The sequence below is a fragment of the Ranitomeya imitator genome, chromosome 1, assembly GCF_032444005.1.
Source record: "Ranitomeya imitator isolate aRanImi1 chromosome 1, aRanImi1.pri, whole genome shotgun sequence".
NCBI classification, from domain to species: Eukaryota; Metazoa; Chordata; class Amphibia; order Anura; family Dendrobatidae; genus Ranitomeya; species Ranitomeya imitator.
The window spans coordinates 1131296159-1131313654 of NC_091282.1; the positions used below are offsets into that span (position 1 = coordinate 1131296159).

At 44.7% G+C, this 17496-nt stretch overlaps 1 protein-coding gene across 8 annotated transcripts in view; it reads left to right on the top strand.

Annotated features, from left to right (window-relative positions):
- FRYL (FRY like transcription coactivator) overlaps positions 1-17496 on the top strand; it is a 409884-nt gene that overhangs the window by 363312 nt on the left and 29076 nt on the right. For all 8 annotated transcript variants that reach the window (XM_069744494.1, XM_069744495.1, XM_069744489.1 and 5 more), the window contains 5 exons: positions 1230-1304; positions 1484-1660; positions 3948-4148; positions 6614-6784; positions 12482-12735. In XM_069744494.1, the coding sequence (XP_069600595.1) occupies positions 1230-1304; positions 1484-1660; positions 3948-4148; positions 6614-6784; positions 12482-12735 (878 nt within the window). The remainder of the gene's footprint in view (positions 1-1229; positions 1305-1483; positions 1661-3947; positions 4149-6613; positions 6785-12481; positions 12736-17496) is intronic.

The window sequence follows — 17496 nt, forward strand, 5'->3', positions numbered from 1 at the left end:
CTTTAATGATTTGGGGCTCTGAAATGAGACATGGTGTATATTTTAACCAAATTTGCGCTCCAAAAGTCGTATAGCAGGAGACCTGCCATGTGTTCAAACAGTTTCCTATCACATGTGGGGTATTGCTACATTAAGAAGAAATTGGGTAACATACGTTGGCATCCCATTTTCTCCTATCCCTTGTGAAGATGAGTAATGTAGGTTTGAGGCACATTTTATTAGAAAAAAAAATTTCATTCCACTTTGTTATTGTTGTGAAGCACTTTGAGTTAAAAACTTCTAGAATGTGGTTTTGAATACTGAAGAGTGGGGCTTTTTTTTTTGGGGGGGGGGGGGTTCTGATAGAGACCCACTTAAAAATCGCTGCAAAATTTTCATTAAATTTCAGATTTTTGGATAATTGCGAATCATATCGTCCTACATTTACCACTAACATAGAGTACAATGTGTCACAAAATCATGGGGATGGGACGAAGCGTCCCAGAGTTATTACCGCATAAAGTGACTCACGTCAGATTTGAAAAATGTTACCTGGTCAGGAATATGAAAACAGTCTTCAGTAGGAAGGGGATAAACGTCAAATGTTGTTAAAAGTGGACATATCCTTGAAATTGACAGAAGGGTACACCCAGCGGTTTGTACTTTGCAGCCACAAAAGTATTAAAGCATTTTTCTTTTTTTTTCTTTTTTTCAAAGTGTTTTTGGGCTGTCCGTCTGGTGATGTCACAACTTTGTTCACAAGCTGCTACATTTACGGCAGTCATGTGTACTGTAATACTTTATTCCCAGAACATTTTATGTATATATCTCAATTTTGTCTCATTTCACATTTTTCTTCTTCACAAAATGAAGTTATTTGGAAAAGCCGGCAATAATTAGCCATTTTTCTTGGGGTGTCTGATGCAGGGGGTGCTTTTCCTGACAGTCTGGATGACGCCCTCCTGACGTTTTGTACAGTTGTTCTGCTCTTGTTGATTGATGTAATATCCTGCTTAATCAGGTCAGGGCCGGTGTGGACACGGGATGTTGCCAGTCTTACCTGACGACCCCGCACTCGTACATCATATCCTAGCGTTAGTCTCTGCATTCATGCACACAAACCTCATATGTTTAGAATTGAAGGATGTGATCCCGTATCCATGCTTTGTCCCTTTGCTTCTCATGTTCGCAGAATAGCCATTTACCATTTCCAGAAATTTAACCTTTTTCTGTGACCTTTTCTGTTTCAGCGGAGGACACGGGAGAAGCTGATGAATGTCCTTTCTCTGTGTGGCCCTGACTCTGGTCTTCCCAAAAATCCATCCGTAAGTGCACCTTGTTCTCCCCACCCCCCGAGACATTGATGAACCATTTAATAATTTTTTTTACGTTTCTGCTCTGGCTTGTTAAACACTTGTCAGCGTCTGATAATTGCGCCGAGCTGACCCCACACGGAGAATGTGAGTGTTTAGATGGTTTCTCTTCCAATTTCTTCCCACTACAGGTGGTCTTCTCATCAAATGAAGATCTTGAAGTTGGAGATCAGCAAACCAGTCTTATTTCCAGCACAGAGGAGGCCATTCAAGAGGAGGAGGTCGCTGTGGAGGACACTGGCAGCGAACAGCAGTTTGGTGTTTTCAAGGACTTTGACTTTTTGGATGTTGAGCTGGAAGATGCTGAGGTGAGACCCCTGTGTCTAAGTCTTAATGTCCGCCAATCGTCTCACAGAACGTCTCCCAAGTGTAGACACTAGAACAGGACTGTTAATGACAATTGAAAATTACAACAGTAATTATGTCTCCAAAAATGCCAAAGCTAAAACTGCAGTCCGCCTCCTATCAAAACCCGTGACTGTGTAACACAACATTGATATGACCTGAACTTTTCTGACTTTGAGATCCTGCTTTCCTGTTGGCTCTCAGGCTCTCCTCGTTGAACAGTTTTCAATCAGCATCTAAGTCCATCACTTGTTTTTGCGAAATTTAGTGCTTGTACAATTTCTTGTTCTGTAGAAGCAAAATGTATCTTGTTGATTGACTCCTAGCGACAGATATAACATTTCAGAACGAAAGTATGATCAACCTTTGGCTTATGCACACAGTACCGATTTGGTGATGATTTTACTTGTGGATTTCAAAACTGAAATCTGCAGCGGTTACGCAACAAAATCTGCACGTTTTCCACAATTATATATGTTTTTTAGGGGGATTATTAGAACTGAATCGAAACAATACCAGACTAGCTGTTTAGTTTGTTGAGTTGGGGCCCCCATCAAAATGAATATGTAAAATAAAATACAAAAAAAAGGAAAATCTTATTAAAAAGATTGCTTCCACAACAGAAATTGCCATGGTGTGGATATAGTAAAACACAGCAAAAGCTGTGATTCTTCATCAAAATAAAACAAAACCCAGCATGTGGATGAGATTATCCAGTGAAAACCAGTTATCGCCGTTTATCTTCCTTACAGAATGGGTTGAACGCCTGACTTCAACTCCATTCATTGTCTATGGGAAACGCAGTGTGTGGCGCTCGGCAGGCCTGTCAGCAGTGACTGCAGCACACACCACACATGCGCACTCCATTCTAATGGGGATAATATTTTTCCATTTTGCCGATTTTAATGCAGGCCCAAGCGGTTGGACCGCCACCGATTAACAAGTTATTGCCTATCTTATGGATATACCAGACAACCCCTTTAAATTTAAACTCCTCCAACTTTGCTGACACTGCAAATTGCAGCAGGTTTTACATTCAGAAAATATGTAACAAACCCAAAATTTGGGATCCCAGCCTAAACGTATGTTTAGACTGCAGCTATGATGTTTGAGGTTTACCACGTACATGCGCAAAACTACTGATCTCAGTTCAATCCAGTTTGCCGCAATGAACTGCAGTATTTTTGTGCAGCCCATTATAGCATGCCAAAGGGACCGGACACAACCGGCGTTTATAACACACCCAGTGGTTTTTTCTGACTGTACGCTTGTACGTATTTTATCTTTAACCCAGTCATTAATTTTATTCTTACTCTAGTCTTGATAGATCTTGTGCCTTATCTTTTCACCCTTACTTGTCCATAAACTCCAAAATATATTAAGTCTCTGTGCTATGTGCCAGGGTGATATATTCACCCGGTTTTTCAGGGATCTGGTATATATAACGGTGCACATAACAAATCGTGCGTCCATGGAGTGAGTTCTGTACCGTAATTGTAACTGATACTTAGCATTGCACAGCGTATCTTCACAATATTTATCTGTAGATGTGCTCTTTACGATGCGCCTCTGTGCTGCGCCTCTGTGCTGCGCCTCTGTGCTGCGCCTCCGTGCTGCGCCTCCCTGCTGCGCCTCCGTGCTGCGCCACCGTGCTGCGCCTCCGTGCTGCGCCTCCGTGCTGCGCCTCCCTGCTGCGCCTCCGTGCTGCGCCTCCCTGCTGCGCCTCCGTGCTGCGCCTCCCTGCTGCGCCTCCGTGCTGCGCCTCCGTGTCGTATCACATTCTCCCCTTTAGTTGAGGTTTTTTCTGATGGAGCGTTTGTTACTCTGGGTTGTTTGTACCACATCTTCTTCGGCTCCCCCATCTACACCTCGTGGTCCATATCTTTACACTGTAATGTAAATGTGACACGGTTGTATGTTTTCTCCTGCCTCTGTGTTTGTCCTCGTTACTTATGATGATTTGTGTTTTCCTTTTTGCTAACCAGGAGCTGCAGGTAAGTTGCAGCCTGGTGGAGAGGCATGTTCCCCTCAGCCCTTGTGATGTGTGCGTGCCGTACATAACCCCTGTAAGGTCTCAGTAATGGTTGTATGGTGGCCCAGTCTGTCCCATGTTGTATTCCTGTACCCAGTGACATGCGCTGTTCCCTCTGTGTATAAGAATAATCCTCTAGTGTGGATCTGCATTGACTTCTGATTTCTAGAGACGAGTCCTACATATTTTGCTTACTTTTTTTTTTTCTCCCCGTTTAGGGTGAGAGCGTTGATAACTTTAATTGGGGAGTCCGCCGACGTTCATTGGACAGTATTGACAAAGGGGACACCCCATCTCTGCAAGAATGCCAGTACTCCGGGAGCACCCCCAGCCTGAACCTAACCAACCAGGAAGACACGGACGAGTCCTCGGAGGAAGAAGCGCTGACAGTCAGCCAGATCTTGTCCCGCTCAAACATGGTATGGCGTCCTTCTGTCTGGGGTTCACATCTGTGCATAGAAACATGGCTGCTAAGACCACAGCCAGATAATCTTTATGGATTTCGACACATGAGCTGATCAGATTAGTATTGATATTTTTTCTTGCTTGGTCAATACATTATTGCTGCTAATTTTGAGTTTATAAGAATGTATAGTGTTAAAGGGGCTGTCCGGTTCCTTAGAGATGAAAGAGGAGCCACAAACACTCTGAAGAAATAAACCCCACTCACTGACGCTCGAGCGCTCCGTGCTGCCAGCATTTCCAGTGCAGCCAGTCCAGGGCCTTAGTGGCCACATCCCGTGCTCCCGGCATCACCGCTCAGTGACGGCAGAAGACCTGCTGATATTCAGCTGCTGAAAACTCCCAACCTGCAGAAGGTTTCATTCTGTTATCCAAAAAGCCCCTAATAAATAATTAGAATGGAAACTTTCTTTTTATACTGTAGATGCCCTGTAATAAGTGCATAGTTTCATCTCTGCAAGGATTAGCGCATTTCTTGAATATAAATTCACTAATGGTCTGCTGCAGAGCTAGCCTCATCGGAAATGCATACTCCCCAAGGCTACCTTCCCAGACTGAAGACTGCCGGAAATCAGCAGCTTGTTGCTTTACCGTGGAGCTGGACAAAAAACGCAGGGGACGTACATTACACAAAGGAATATTCACGGTAGCAGGGTGCCCTTGTTCTAATAAGTGAAAAAAATCACGTGAAAATAATAATCCTGCAACCAAAAAACTGATGTAAGTGGAAATATATGGACAGTCGGAAATGCACTAAGGGATAACGAAAAGAAGAAGACCAACCTTAAAGTCCATGTGTAATGTGTTAAAAAAAAAAAATGGTAGTTTATTAAATTATATTACATCAGGTGGAAATAACAGAACACATCAATGTGCACAAAAAGTTAAAAACAGGGCCGCACACCAGACATGAGGATGACCGTAGTCAAGAGGGAGAGAAAGGGCTAAATGCTGAGTGCCAATTACTGCGAATAATTCAATAAATCTACAAGGATACAAGTGTATAACGAGACCAAAGATTATATATAGCAGCTGTACCCAGTGTTATAAGTAATAATAAAGTGCCAGTTTAAGACCGCTCCAGTAGGGGTCACTATAGATCCATGGTATTGCTGTATATAATCATATTGTTAGGGCACAATGAGACAACATATTAGCTGTGTATTCAAGAAATAATAAAGGAAGAGCCATGTAATAGTGTAAGGGTATGTGCACACGATGCAGATTTAGTGCAGAACTGCAGCAGAAACGCTGCAGAACTGCACTGTGATTTACAGTACAATGTAAATCAATGTGAAAAGAAAAAAGCTGTGCACATGGTGCAGAAAAATCTGCGCAGAAACGCTGCAGATTTCAAAGAAGTGCACGTCGCTTCTTTTGTGCATTTCTGCGCAGATTTTTCTGCACCATGTGCACAGCTTTTTTCTTTTCACATTGATTTACATTGTACTGCACAGAAACTGCATAAAATCTGCAGATGCAGATTTAGTGCAGAAAATTCTGCACCACATTTCCTACGTGTGCACATAGCCTAAGGTCAGAAATGAAGAAATAATGGTACTCACAACAATAGTGTGCAGCTCCCTCTCCTGGATGACGCCCACCCCAACGCGCATTTCGGCATGCGGCCTTCGAAAGGCATCGTGCCGAAAGGCGCGTTGAGGTGGACGCCATCCGGCCCTGTTTTTAACTTTTTGTGTACAGTACAGACCAAAAGTTTGGACACACCTTCTCATTTAAAGATGTTTCTGTATTTTCATGACTATGAAAATTGTACATTCACACTGAAGGCATCAAAACTATGAATTAACACATATGGAATTATATACTTAACAAAAAAAGTGTGAAACTACTGAAATTATGTCTTATATTCTAGGTTTCAGTTGTTTCACACTTTTTTGTTAAGTATATAATTCCACATGTGTTAATTCATAGTTTTGATGGCTTCAGTGTGAATGTACAATTTTCATAGTCATGAAAATACAGAAACATCTTTAAATGAGAAGGTGTGTCCAAACTTTTGGTCTGTACTGTACCTTGATGTGTTCTTTCTGTCATTTTCACCTGATGTAAAGTCATTTTAATAAACTACGCATGGACTTCAAGGTCGGCCTTCTTTTCTTTGTTTTTCCTTATTTCTGATGCTCAGTATTATTAAAATGCATGTGCAACATCTATTGTCACCAGACAGTGGCACTTCAGTGGCATTCATAAGGGGCCCAGAAAGGGTTCAAAGCCGACGCACCGCTCCCTGAATTGGGTGCAGGACGTTGCTCCCACAGTGCGTCAGTCGGGTGCTCTCCTCCAGTGTTGCTCCATCTTCTAGATGTCCTGCTATATACCTACTGATAGTCACTAAGGTAGCGCCACTAGTGGATGACTATTGATAATACGCTTTGCTTTTGCTTTTTTTTTTTTGTAGCTTCAGAATGACTCTGCAGTGGAGGACAACATGGCTGACCACGTGGACCACTTCCTCCAGTCTCAAGACTCCATTGGTAGCACTCTGCCAGAGGAAGTGTTACACACCAGATCTGAGACCCCAAGTGTGGAGGTGACTCCTCCAGATAGCGCTAACAGTCAGCTGCCTGAGGTGGGGAGAAATCTGGGCTGGTGCATGGCTGATCTGGGATCTTTTTAATTCTGTCTCGTAGATGAATGTTTTGATTTCAGGGCAGATGACTTCTACATCAGATTGTGATTTGTTTGTTTTTTTTCTGTTCCATATTAATATTTCTAACCTTTTTTGGGTCCCTTATCTGCAGTATTATTTGTACAAAAAAAAGCCTACACCCCAAAGGTTACAAATATTGTTCCTGTTTTTGGTGAATTGGGTGATTTTTATTTTTTCTTCTATAATTGTGGGCATGGTTGATTTGATTCTAGAACAATGTGTTGTCCTTTTGGTGATGCTTTGTAGTTGATTGGCTTTCAGTCTGTGTGATTGGGCTGTAATTGGGGTTAGGACCTCAGGCCAGCTCTGCTAGTATCAATGGTGAGCGCTCAGAAGCCAAACTCAGGATCTCAGTGTTAAAGGGACTATGTGGATGTGAGAAGGCAGCTAATGGGCGACCAAACATTTGTAAGTACTTCTGTTTCTCTTCTGTATGGTTTTTACTTTTCACCAAAAACTCAAGTACCATAATTGCCTAGAATAGCGCAAAATACCACGGCACTTGCGAAAATGTGCATTTTAAGTTGTATTTATAAGTCAGCATGTGGGAATAGGAAGCGCGGCCTATGGTTTGGTCTGTCCCAGACTGTGATCACGGCTTATGTTCTATGGATCATAGTAGATCGAGGGGCGGAGAGCCTTCATCCTTCACTTCTTTTTCCCAAACGACTTAAGACAGTCCTCTATAACTACCATAGGATCCATTTAGTTACAGTATGGGAGGCTGTCACCTTAGCAGAAAAAATGGTGCAGCAGGCTGATTTTTTTTTTCACCACCATAAAAATAATAGAACCTACTACAAAGTGAAGTGTATACCTAGTCTCATGTGTTCGCAGGCTGTGCTCACATGGAGCATTCATTTTTTGTAGTGATTTTTATGCAAATAAGCCGATTTTAGATTAACGGCCAAAGAAATCTCATGTATACGATTGTTGTGTTTTTTTTTCTGAATGAATTTGAGAACTATCCTCAGAAGGTGTCCGAATTATGTCAACGGCACTTCAGACAAGACTATGAACACATACTATGGAGCAAAGGTCCATTTCCAGAGTAAAGAGAAGTTGAACCATTAAATAAAAGCAATCAACTCTTTATTGAAAAAAATAGACCAAAAAATGAGATTAAAATTTTTTCCCAGTCAGGGGGACAGCACAGCATCAATAGTACCACACTGCTATATCGACAGAATGTCAGTACACTAGAAAAAGGCAGAATTTGATTAATGATATATCTAGCTGATCATATGGAATAAGGACTCTAAGAGGAAATCATAACCCAATAGGTAAGTGATTCATGCAGGTTACACACGCGTCTATATAAAGCCATGGACCATAAATAAGGGGTAAATACCTGAAAAATATAATATCGGAGGAGCCCACTCCAACGTTGCGAAACGCGCATCAGGGTGAGGGGTACGCCACCTGCATCCTGCCTTGCCTTACCTGCTCCTCTGGTATTATATTTTCAGGTATTTACCCCTTATGCATGGTCCACAGCGTTATAGACTCGTGTATCACCTGCATGAATCACTTACCTATTGGGTTATGATTTTATCTTAGAGTTGGATTACTCATGATTATCCCTGTATATATTTCATAAAGATTATTGGTCCGTTCTGCTAGATTTAACTTGTGTTGTATATTCTATTGTGAGCCTCTTTTTGGTGTCAGTCTACACTGCTAAAGTGGAAGGGTTTTTTCATAATTCAATTGTGTGATATATCATCTTTGTAGGGGTCTATGCTTTGGGCCATTCAGTGCCGTGTTCCATGTGATCAACTAGATACAGTAGAAACCAAAACTTTGGACACACCTTCTCATTTAAAGATTTTTCTGTATTTTCATGACTAAGAAAATTGTTAATTCACACTGAAGGCATCAAAACTATGAATTAACACATGCGGAATTATATACTTAACAAAAAAAGTGTGAAACAAGTGAAATTATGTCTTATATTCCAGGTTCTTCAAAGTATCCACCTTTTGCTTTGATGACTGCTTTGCACACTCTTGGCATTCTCTTGATGAGCTTCAAGAGGTAGTCACCGGAAATGGTCTTCCAACAATCTTTAAGGAGTTCCCAGAGATGCTTTGCACTTGTTGGCCCTTTTGCCTTCACTCTGCGGTCCAGTTCACCCCAAACCATCTCGATTGGGTTCAGGTCTGGTGACTGTGGAGGCCAGGTCATCTGGCGTAGCACCCCATCACTCTCCTTCTTGGTCAAATAGCCCTTACACAGCCTGGAGGTGTGTTTGGGGTCATTGTCCTGTTGAAAAATAAATGATGGTCCAACTAAACGCAAACCGGATGGAATAGCATGCCGCTGCAAGATGCTGTGGTAGACATGCTGGTTCAGTATGCCTTCAATTTTGAATAAATCCCCAACAGTGTCACCAGCAAAGCACCCCCACACCATCACACCTCCTCCTCCATGCTTCACGGTGGGAACCAGGCATGTAGAGTCCATCCGTTCACCTTTTCTGCGTCGCATAAAGACACGGTGGTTGGAAAGAAAGATCTCAAATTTGGATTCATCAGACCAAAGCACAGATTCCCACTAGTCTAATGTCCATTCCTTGTGTTCTTTAGCCCAAACAAGTCTCTTCTGCTTGTTGCCTGTCCTTAGCAGTGGTTTCCTAGCGGCTATTTTACCATGAAGGCCTGCTGCACAAAGTCTCCTCTTAACAGTTGTTGTAGAGATGTGTCTGCTGCTAGAACTCTGTGTGGTATTGACCTGGTCTCTAATCTGAACTGCTGTTAACCTGCGATTTCTGAGGCTGGTGACTCGGATAAACTTATCCTCAGAAGCAGAGGTGACTCTTGGTCTTCCTTTCCTGGGGCGGTCCTCATGTGAGCCAGTTTCTTTGTAGCTCTTAATGGTTTTTGCCACTGCACTTGGGGACACTTTCAAAGTTTTCCCAATTTTTCAGACTGACTGACCTTCATTTCTTAAAGTAATGATGGCCACTCGTTTTTCTTTGCTGCTTTTTTCTTGCCATAATACAAATTCTAACAGTCTATTCAGTAGGACTATCAGCTGTGTATCTACCAGACTTCTGCACAACACAACTGATGGTCCCAACATCATTTATAAGGTAAGAAATCCCACTTATTAAACCTGACAGGGCACACCTGTGAAGTGAAAACCATTCCCTGTGACTACGTCTTGAAGCTTATCAAGAGAATGCCAAGAGTGTGCAAAGCAGTCATTAAAGTAAAAGGTGGCTACTTTGAAGAACCTAGAATATAAGACGTAATTTCAGTTTCACACTTTTTTGTCAAGTATATAATTCCACATGTGTTAATTCATAGTTTTGATGCCTTCAGTGTGAATGTACAATTTTCATAGTCAGGAAAATACAGAAAAATCTTTAAATGAGAAGGTGTGTCCAAACTTTTGGTCTGTACTGTATATTATCAATCAGATTCTGCATTTTCCTAGTGTACTGATATTCTGTTGATATAGCAGTGTGGTACTATTGATGCCGTGGTGTCCCCCTGACTGGGCATTCTGATACAATTTTTAATCTCATTTTTTACTCTATTTTTTTCAGTAAAGAGTTGATTGGTTTTATTTATCGGTTCTGTTCTTTACTCTGGAAATGGATCTTTGCTCCAGAGAATGTGTCCATGAGTTTGAGAACTGCAGCGGTTTTGACTTCTGCAGCACATCTATTCCTGCAGCATTTTCCTCCCATAGAAAGCAAAGAGAATGGAAAAACGGTACGAAAAAAATGCCACTAACGGTTTTACTGCATTTATGGTGATTAAAACATTATTAAACATGTATTGTGGACAAACAAAAAGCAGCTGAAAAAACACTATCAAAACTTGCGTTTGAGCACAGCATTTTTACTGACGAGAGCTGATTTTGGCTGCAGAAAAAAAAATCGCAGCAAAAACGCTGCATGTGAACATAGCCTAACTCTCCCCACAATGGGCTGACCGCGGTTTAGAGAGTGGAGGCAGCCTGGTCAGAAATCTTAATGTAAAAATGTCCTCCTGCTTTGTGTGTACAGCTCCTGGACAGACTTATGTACTCTGATCTTGTAGCCATACCTTACTACTTAGGGGAACATGGCTGCAGGATCAGGCGGCTGAGGCTTTGTCTGTAGTCTGTAACCATAGCGACTCATCAGTCTGCAGAGGAGCTGTCAGCACAAAATGATATAATATACAATAGGGTCTATAAAATCCACCACATACACTGAGGTTGGTGTAGACATGTTGTAATGCATGTGGAAGGGGTTTTGCTTTGTATTTTGTTTATATCTTCCCACCAGAAATCTAGAGCCAGTAATTACTGTAGTGTTGGCTCAGAGGTTGTCATTCTGCATCTGTGACCTGTGTATGAGACCCCGCGACTCCCCCACAGATGTGGACACCGCTTAGATCTGTCTTGTACCACCCTGCTCCTCACCGCTATGTATGAATACATGTAAGCTACCTTTAGATACCCCGTATTCAGTAACGTACAAGGCAGCATTGCTCTTATATCGCTCTGTTTCTTGCCGATTACTGAAAGATCTCACTCTCCTGATCTCCACCATGTAAGGTGCGCTCATGCTTCTCCTATGTGGGGACCTGACCTTTTTTGAGAAATAAAGTCCGGATTAATCCTCTGTTCGGGATCTGCTTCTTATGATCCTTGTGACCCACCAGCTCCCTGTAAACTTTAGATTTTAATGGATAAACCTGATTAGTTTGGGAGATTCCAATTCTCAAGACTTTTCAAAGCAATCCAGACAAGTAAGTGACTTGTGTTCCTTGTCTTCCGGTTTCCTCTATACAAATCCTTTGCACAGGTATTGCGGTATGACAAGAAGTACCCCATATTAAATACTGCACCAAAGTCCAAAGTTGGAGGGGCTTCTCTTGGTGTGCTAACAACCAGCTGTCAGTGCACTCAATGCTTAAAAGGAATCAGTCAGCAGGTTTTTACTATGTAATCTGAGGGCAGCATGATGTAGGAGCTGAGAGCCTGATTTCAGGGATGTGTCACTTATTAGGCTTTGTGCTGTTTCAATACAATGAGTGTTTTATCAACATGAAATCATCAATAAACAGAATAGTGACCATGTGAGACCTGGTCTATCTCTGCTCCAGTACTGACAGTGTACACAGAAAGCTTAGGTGTGGGGGGTGTTAGCTTTCTGAACTCTGCTACTTGCTACATCTAAAAACTCTGTCACAACTGCTGCACCCAGTAAACTAAGTGATACGTCACTGGATTCAGGGTTTCTGCCTCTACATCAGGCTGCTTTTACAAAGCCTGACAAGCCTTGTATTATTTAGTAAAACAGTTTTCATAAGTTTTCTTATTTTCTTTCAAGAGAATGATGTTAATTAATAACTAGTATTAGATTTGTAAGCATGGTGGAATATAAAGGTAAGAGTGTCTAGGTGCAGGCAGGCTCGGCAGAGTCCGACAAATTAAGTGAATTCACCGATTCCCGGGCTGGGTGCACAGCAGTCCTTCTCTGCAGTGTTGAGTTGTGTTGATATGTTGGACAGCCGCCCGGCATTTGCAGTAATTACCGTCTTCATTATTCGCCTTATTAGGGACAGTCTCGTTCATTGTGTGTGTACAGTGTTGATTGAGCCTGTTTGCTCACAGGATGGCAGCACAGCTGTAAGAGATGAACAGTTGAGCACAGCGAGTGAAGACACCGGCTCCTACGTGGCACCAGACCAGCATGAAGCGCTGATTTGTCAAGAGCCCCTAGAAGTGGAAGAGCCATGTGATCTACAGGAGGCGACCGTTCCCGACAGCCCCCCAGACTCTGTCTGTGAAGATGATGTCACGCTGGCTTTAAAGGAGCTTGATGAGCGCTGTGAGGAAGAAGAAGCTGACTTCTCTTATTTATCAAGGTTAGCGTCAAAATGCAACAAGTGATTCATTAACCGGTAACAGGATGCAAAGTGAATGAACAAAAGAGAAATCTAAATCAAATCAACATTTGGTGTGATCGCCCCTTCCTTCATAAAAGCATCAATTATACTAGGTCAGGCTGGGGAACCTCCGGGCCGCGGGCCATTTATAGCCCTTGATTACCTTTTATCTGGCCCCGGGAACCGCAGTGCTTGGGCCGAGAGCTGTATTTTGAGATCCGCTGGCCCATTAATTTCTTCTTGCTCTGTGAGCACGCACACACAGTATTCACTACTGAACAATGAGGCACGTGCAATGAAAAATTACGTCCTGACACCAGTGCCATCGGCAGGACGTACTTTGTGGGCAGAGTTAGCAAGTAATTTGTACGGCCCCCGAAGGGCGGTATAAATATCCAAATGGCCCTTGTCAGAAAAAAGATTCCCCTCCCCTAGAATCTAGGTACACATGTACACAGGTTTTGAAGGATCTCGGCAGGGAGGTTGTTCCAAACATCTTGGAGAACTAACCACAGATCTGTGAATGTAGGACTGTGCAAATCCTTCTGTTCCTGCATGTAATGCCACGTAGACTCCATGATGTTGAGATCAGGGCTCTGTGGGGGCCATATCATCACTTCCAGGGCTCTTTGTTCTTTACGCACAGATAGTTCTTAATGACATTGGTAGTATGTTTGGGGTCATTTTACTGCTGCAGAATAAATATGGAGCCAAACATACGCCTCCCTGATAGTATTATATGATGGCGGTCACACCACATATTAGTTTCATTAAGATTTCTCTTTTCTCCTTCGCCTCATTGGGGGACACAGACCGTGGGTGTATGCTGCTGTCACTAGGAGGCTGACACTAAAGGTACCTTCACACTAAACGATATCGCTAGCGATCCGTGACGTTGCAGCGTCCTGGCTAGCGATATCGTTCAGTGTGACACGCAGCAGCGATCAGAATCCTGCTGTGATGTCTCTGGTCGGGGCTAGAGGGCCAGCACTTTCTTTGGTCGCTGGCTCTCTCGCTGACATCGCTGAATCGGCGTGTGTGACACCGATTCAGCGATGTCTTCGCTGGTAACCAGGGTAAACATCGGGTTACTAAGCGCAGGGCCGCGCTTAGTAACCCGATGTTTACCCTGGATACCATCCTAAAAGTAAAAAAAAAACAAACGCTTCATACTTACCTTCCCCTGTCTGTCCCCGGCGCTGTGCTTTCCTGCACTCACTGTGAGCACAGCGGCCGGAAAGCAGAGCGGTGACGTCACCGCTGTGCTTTCCGGCCGCTGTGCTCACAGCCAGTACAGAGAAGCACAGCGCCGGGGACAGACAGGGGAAGGTAAGTATGAAGCGTTTGTTTTTTTTACTTTTAGGATGGTAACCAGGGTAAACATCGGGTTACTAAGCGCGGCCCTGCGCTTAGTAACCCGATGTTTACCCTGGTTACCAGCATCGTTGGTCGCTGGAGAGTAGTCTGTGTGACAGCTCTCCAGCGACCAAACAGCGACGCTGCAGCGATCCGGATCGTTGTCTGGATCGCTGCAGCGTCGTTTAGTGTGAAGGTACCTTAAGTGATACAAAAACAGTTAGCTCCTTCCCCAGCAGTATACACCTCCTGCTGGCTCTCAGCTAACCAGTTCATGCTTTGTGTCCGTAGGAGGCACATCTCTGGGTTTTCCCCAGATTCTTTTTTTTTTTTACTATGAAGATGAGACAGGGGCGACTGACCCGTTTGAAGGGTCCGATCTCCCCAAACCATCAACGGGCAAGCACGTGGAGTGTCGCCTCCACGTATCCTCTCCCACAACGTGGGATACTATGCCAGACTCAGCTCTGACCACCCTAAGGTAGTGAAACCCTAGGCTGTACAGGTTCGTATGGGAGTCTGTGCGGCCCCCACTGCATCACCAATGCTGAGACTGCGGTGATGGAAGGAGGCGGACGGTCCTTCTCCTCATCTCCTGAAGGGATGGTGGAGTTAGGATGCCTGCGCCGTCCTGTATTATAGCCCCCCTGCTAACCTTGGATCATGGGGCTGGGAGGGCTCCTGCCGCAGCGCTTCACCTGCTCCAGGCTTCTGGATCTGCGGCTCTCTAGCGGTATCTCCGGCCCCGCTCCAGTAAGTTCGGGCGGGCTCCGGAAGGTTAGACTCGCCGCATCAGCTCTCCCTATCTGCGGACGGACGCTGGTAAATTTAGCCCCTGGATTCTGGGGCGCTAGGCCTCAGGCGGAAACCCCGCCCTCCTCGCCGTGTCATCTTCCGGCGGTTCTGCAGCCTTCTACTATTGGGCTAACGCCGGGGGGAGGAGGGTTTGGGGTCTGCTTCATTTGGCCTCAGAATCTCCGCCCACATACTTGTGTCAGCGGATCCGCCCCTTCAGGAGGGCGCGCTTTTTTGTAGCCTGTGTCAGGAAAAGTCTCCTGCTGCGCTCTGGGGCGTGTTCAATAGGCCGGTCTGGGTTTTCAGGTCTGGGGTAAGTGCTACTTCCTGTAGCCTGGCTGATACTCTTGCTTTTACCTGCCTTTTATGCAAAAATTATACCGGCAGGTAGTTCAGCATGTCTAGAAGGACCAAGGCTTATACGGTTCTATATACCGCTTTTCCGCTTGCCCAGAGTGCTCGTCTCTGTGAGGCCTGCAGTTCGGAGCACGCTCAGGAGCCCTCCCCTGCGACTCAGCCCAGTGTGTCAGGAGTAGAAAGCGTGGTCTTCCCCCCGGAATGGGCTTTTTCTTTGTCGCAATCTATGGAGTCCCTAACAAAGGCAATCGAGTCCCTTCAGACCCCATCTGGGTCCAGGGGCAGCAGTTCGCCTGTCCTGGAGAGGTCCCCCGACTCACAGGAGCCTCCGGCCTGCAGGGGCCGCTCTCTCACTAGGCAGACGCGGGGGAAACAAACCCACTCCACCTGCATCCTTGAGTTCCGTCTCTCGTTCACCTCACCAGCGGAGATTAGTGAACATGGTTCGGAGTACGATTCCGAAGGGTCCCTCAATTTAGAGGCGTCTGATTACCAGGAGTCAGTAGATGGCATAATTGAAGCCGTCAAGTAAAACCTGGGGGTAGAGGACGTATCCACCTTGGCTTCCGGTCATAAGGTGTCTTTCAAGCGGACCAAACAGCCCCATAGAGTTTTTTTGTTCTCATCCTGAGTTTGAGGATTTAGTACAGCGTCTCTGGGAGCGGCCGGATAGGCGTTCTCGGGGCAGAGGGCTCTAAATGCAAGATATACTTTCACCATGGAGTTCCGTAAGAAGTGGGCGGAATCCCCTTCGGTAGACCCTCCCGTACCTCGTTTGGCTTCTAAAGACGTTATTATCCATTCCCAATGGTTCTTCTATTAGGGAACCAACCGATCGACTTATAGAAGGCCTGGAGCGTTCAGTATTTGAAGCCTCAGGCTCAACCCTCTCGCTCTCTTTTGCGGCGTCTTGGGTGGCCAAGGCCATATCCTGATCAGTCTTTGAAGAGAGCTCAACAGTATAGGGATCTGCCATCAGAAATGAGCGAGATTTCGAATCAGGTCGCCTTAGCAGGTAACTATCTGATTAATGCGTTCTTGGATGAAGTCTCTTACTGCTTGGCTCTCAGAGCGGCTGATTATTTGGCGAAAAATTGGATCAGCTCATTTCTGATAGCACAGGAGGGGAAAGTAATTTTCTACCACAGCAAAGGTTTAGGCAGCATTTCATCGCCAGTTTCAGGCACGTTTTAAGTCTTTTCGGGTGGACCACAGCGGCAAACCACACTGGCCCAGGTCGACCTAATCAGGACAGAGATCGTTAGATCTCTTACAGAGACAACCCATTGGGAAAAACGCAGTTCCAACAGCCTAAATCAGGGGGATCTAAGTCCCACAGATTTTCGGCCAAATATCTGGAGGCAGGCTCAAGTCGACACCAACATATGCTTTTTTTTTTTTTTTCAGCCAATATGCAAACATGTGGGGTATCCGCACCACGTATACCTCCCTTCAACGTGAGATGCCATACCTGGTCTGATTCTTAGGGCAACAGGTACTTTTAAAGGCCACCGATCTCCCCACACCATCAATAGACGAGCTCATGGAGTATCTCCTCCATGTAGCCAGGCGTAACACCGGAACCAGCCCTGTCCACCCGGAGACCTTAACTCTGTGGATGTACAATGACACCCCTTTTTTGGCATCCAAGCACTCCCCTCTGCATAACCACTATTTAGCAGAGGAGGCAAGAAGGCAGACGATCTTTCTCCACTTCCCTGTTAAGAGGGTGGTGGATCAAGGGTTCATCATTTTAATTCCGCACCGTCAAAAGAGAGCGGAGGTTGCAAGAGACTGCTTTTTCTGACCTTCTGTATGCAGCCGCGCTTTCTGCCACTTGGCAGATTAACCGGGGGAAAATCTCCTGTGGCATATCTACCAGCATTTCTGCCCGAGGGGTTATCAATTAAAATTACTACGGACTATCAGATAGCAGATCTGATTCGTTCCGTCTTGCAGCCTCGGGTTTAGTGCTCTCCTTAACCACCCCTTGGTTTGCTAGCGCAATGGTCTCCTGGTCGAAGACCTTTACTACTTTGATTCACAACCGTAACCTTTTCCTGAAGACGGTACAGCTGGTCAATTGAATTTCTTGAGCAGGAGACTAGCCGGTTCACGCCTCTCGGATGCAGCTAGTTGCGCGGCGCTGTCAGCAGCAAATACCATTACATCCAGAAGGGTATTATAGCTCAGAGAATGGAAGCGTACTCTGCGTTCAAAAAACCTCTGACA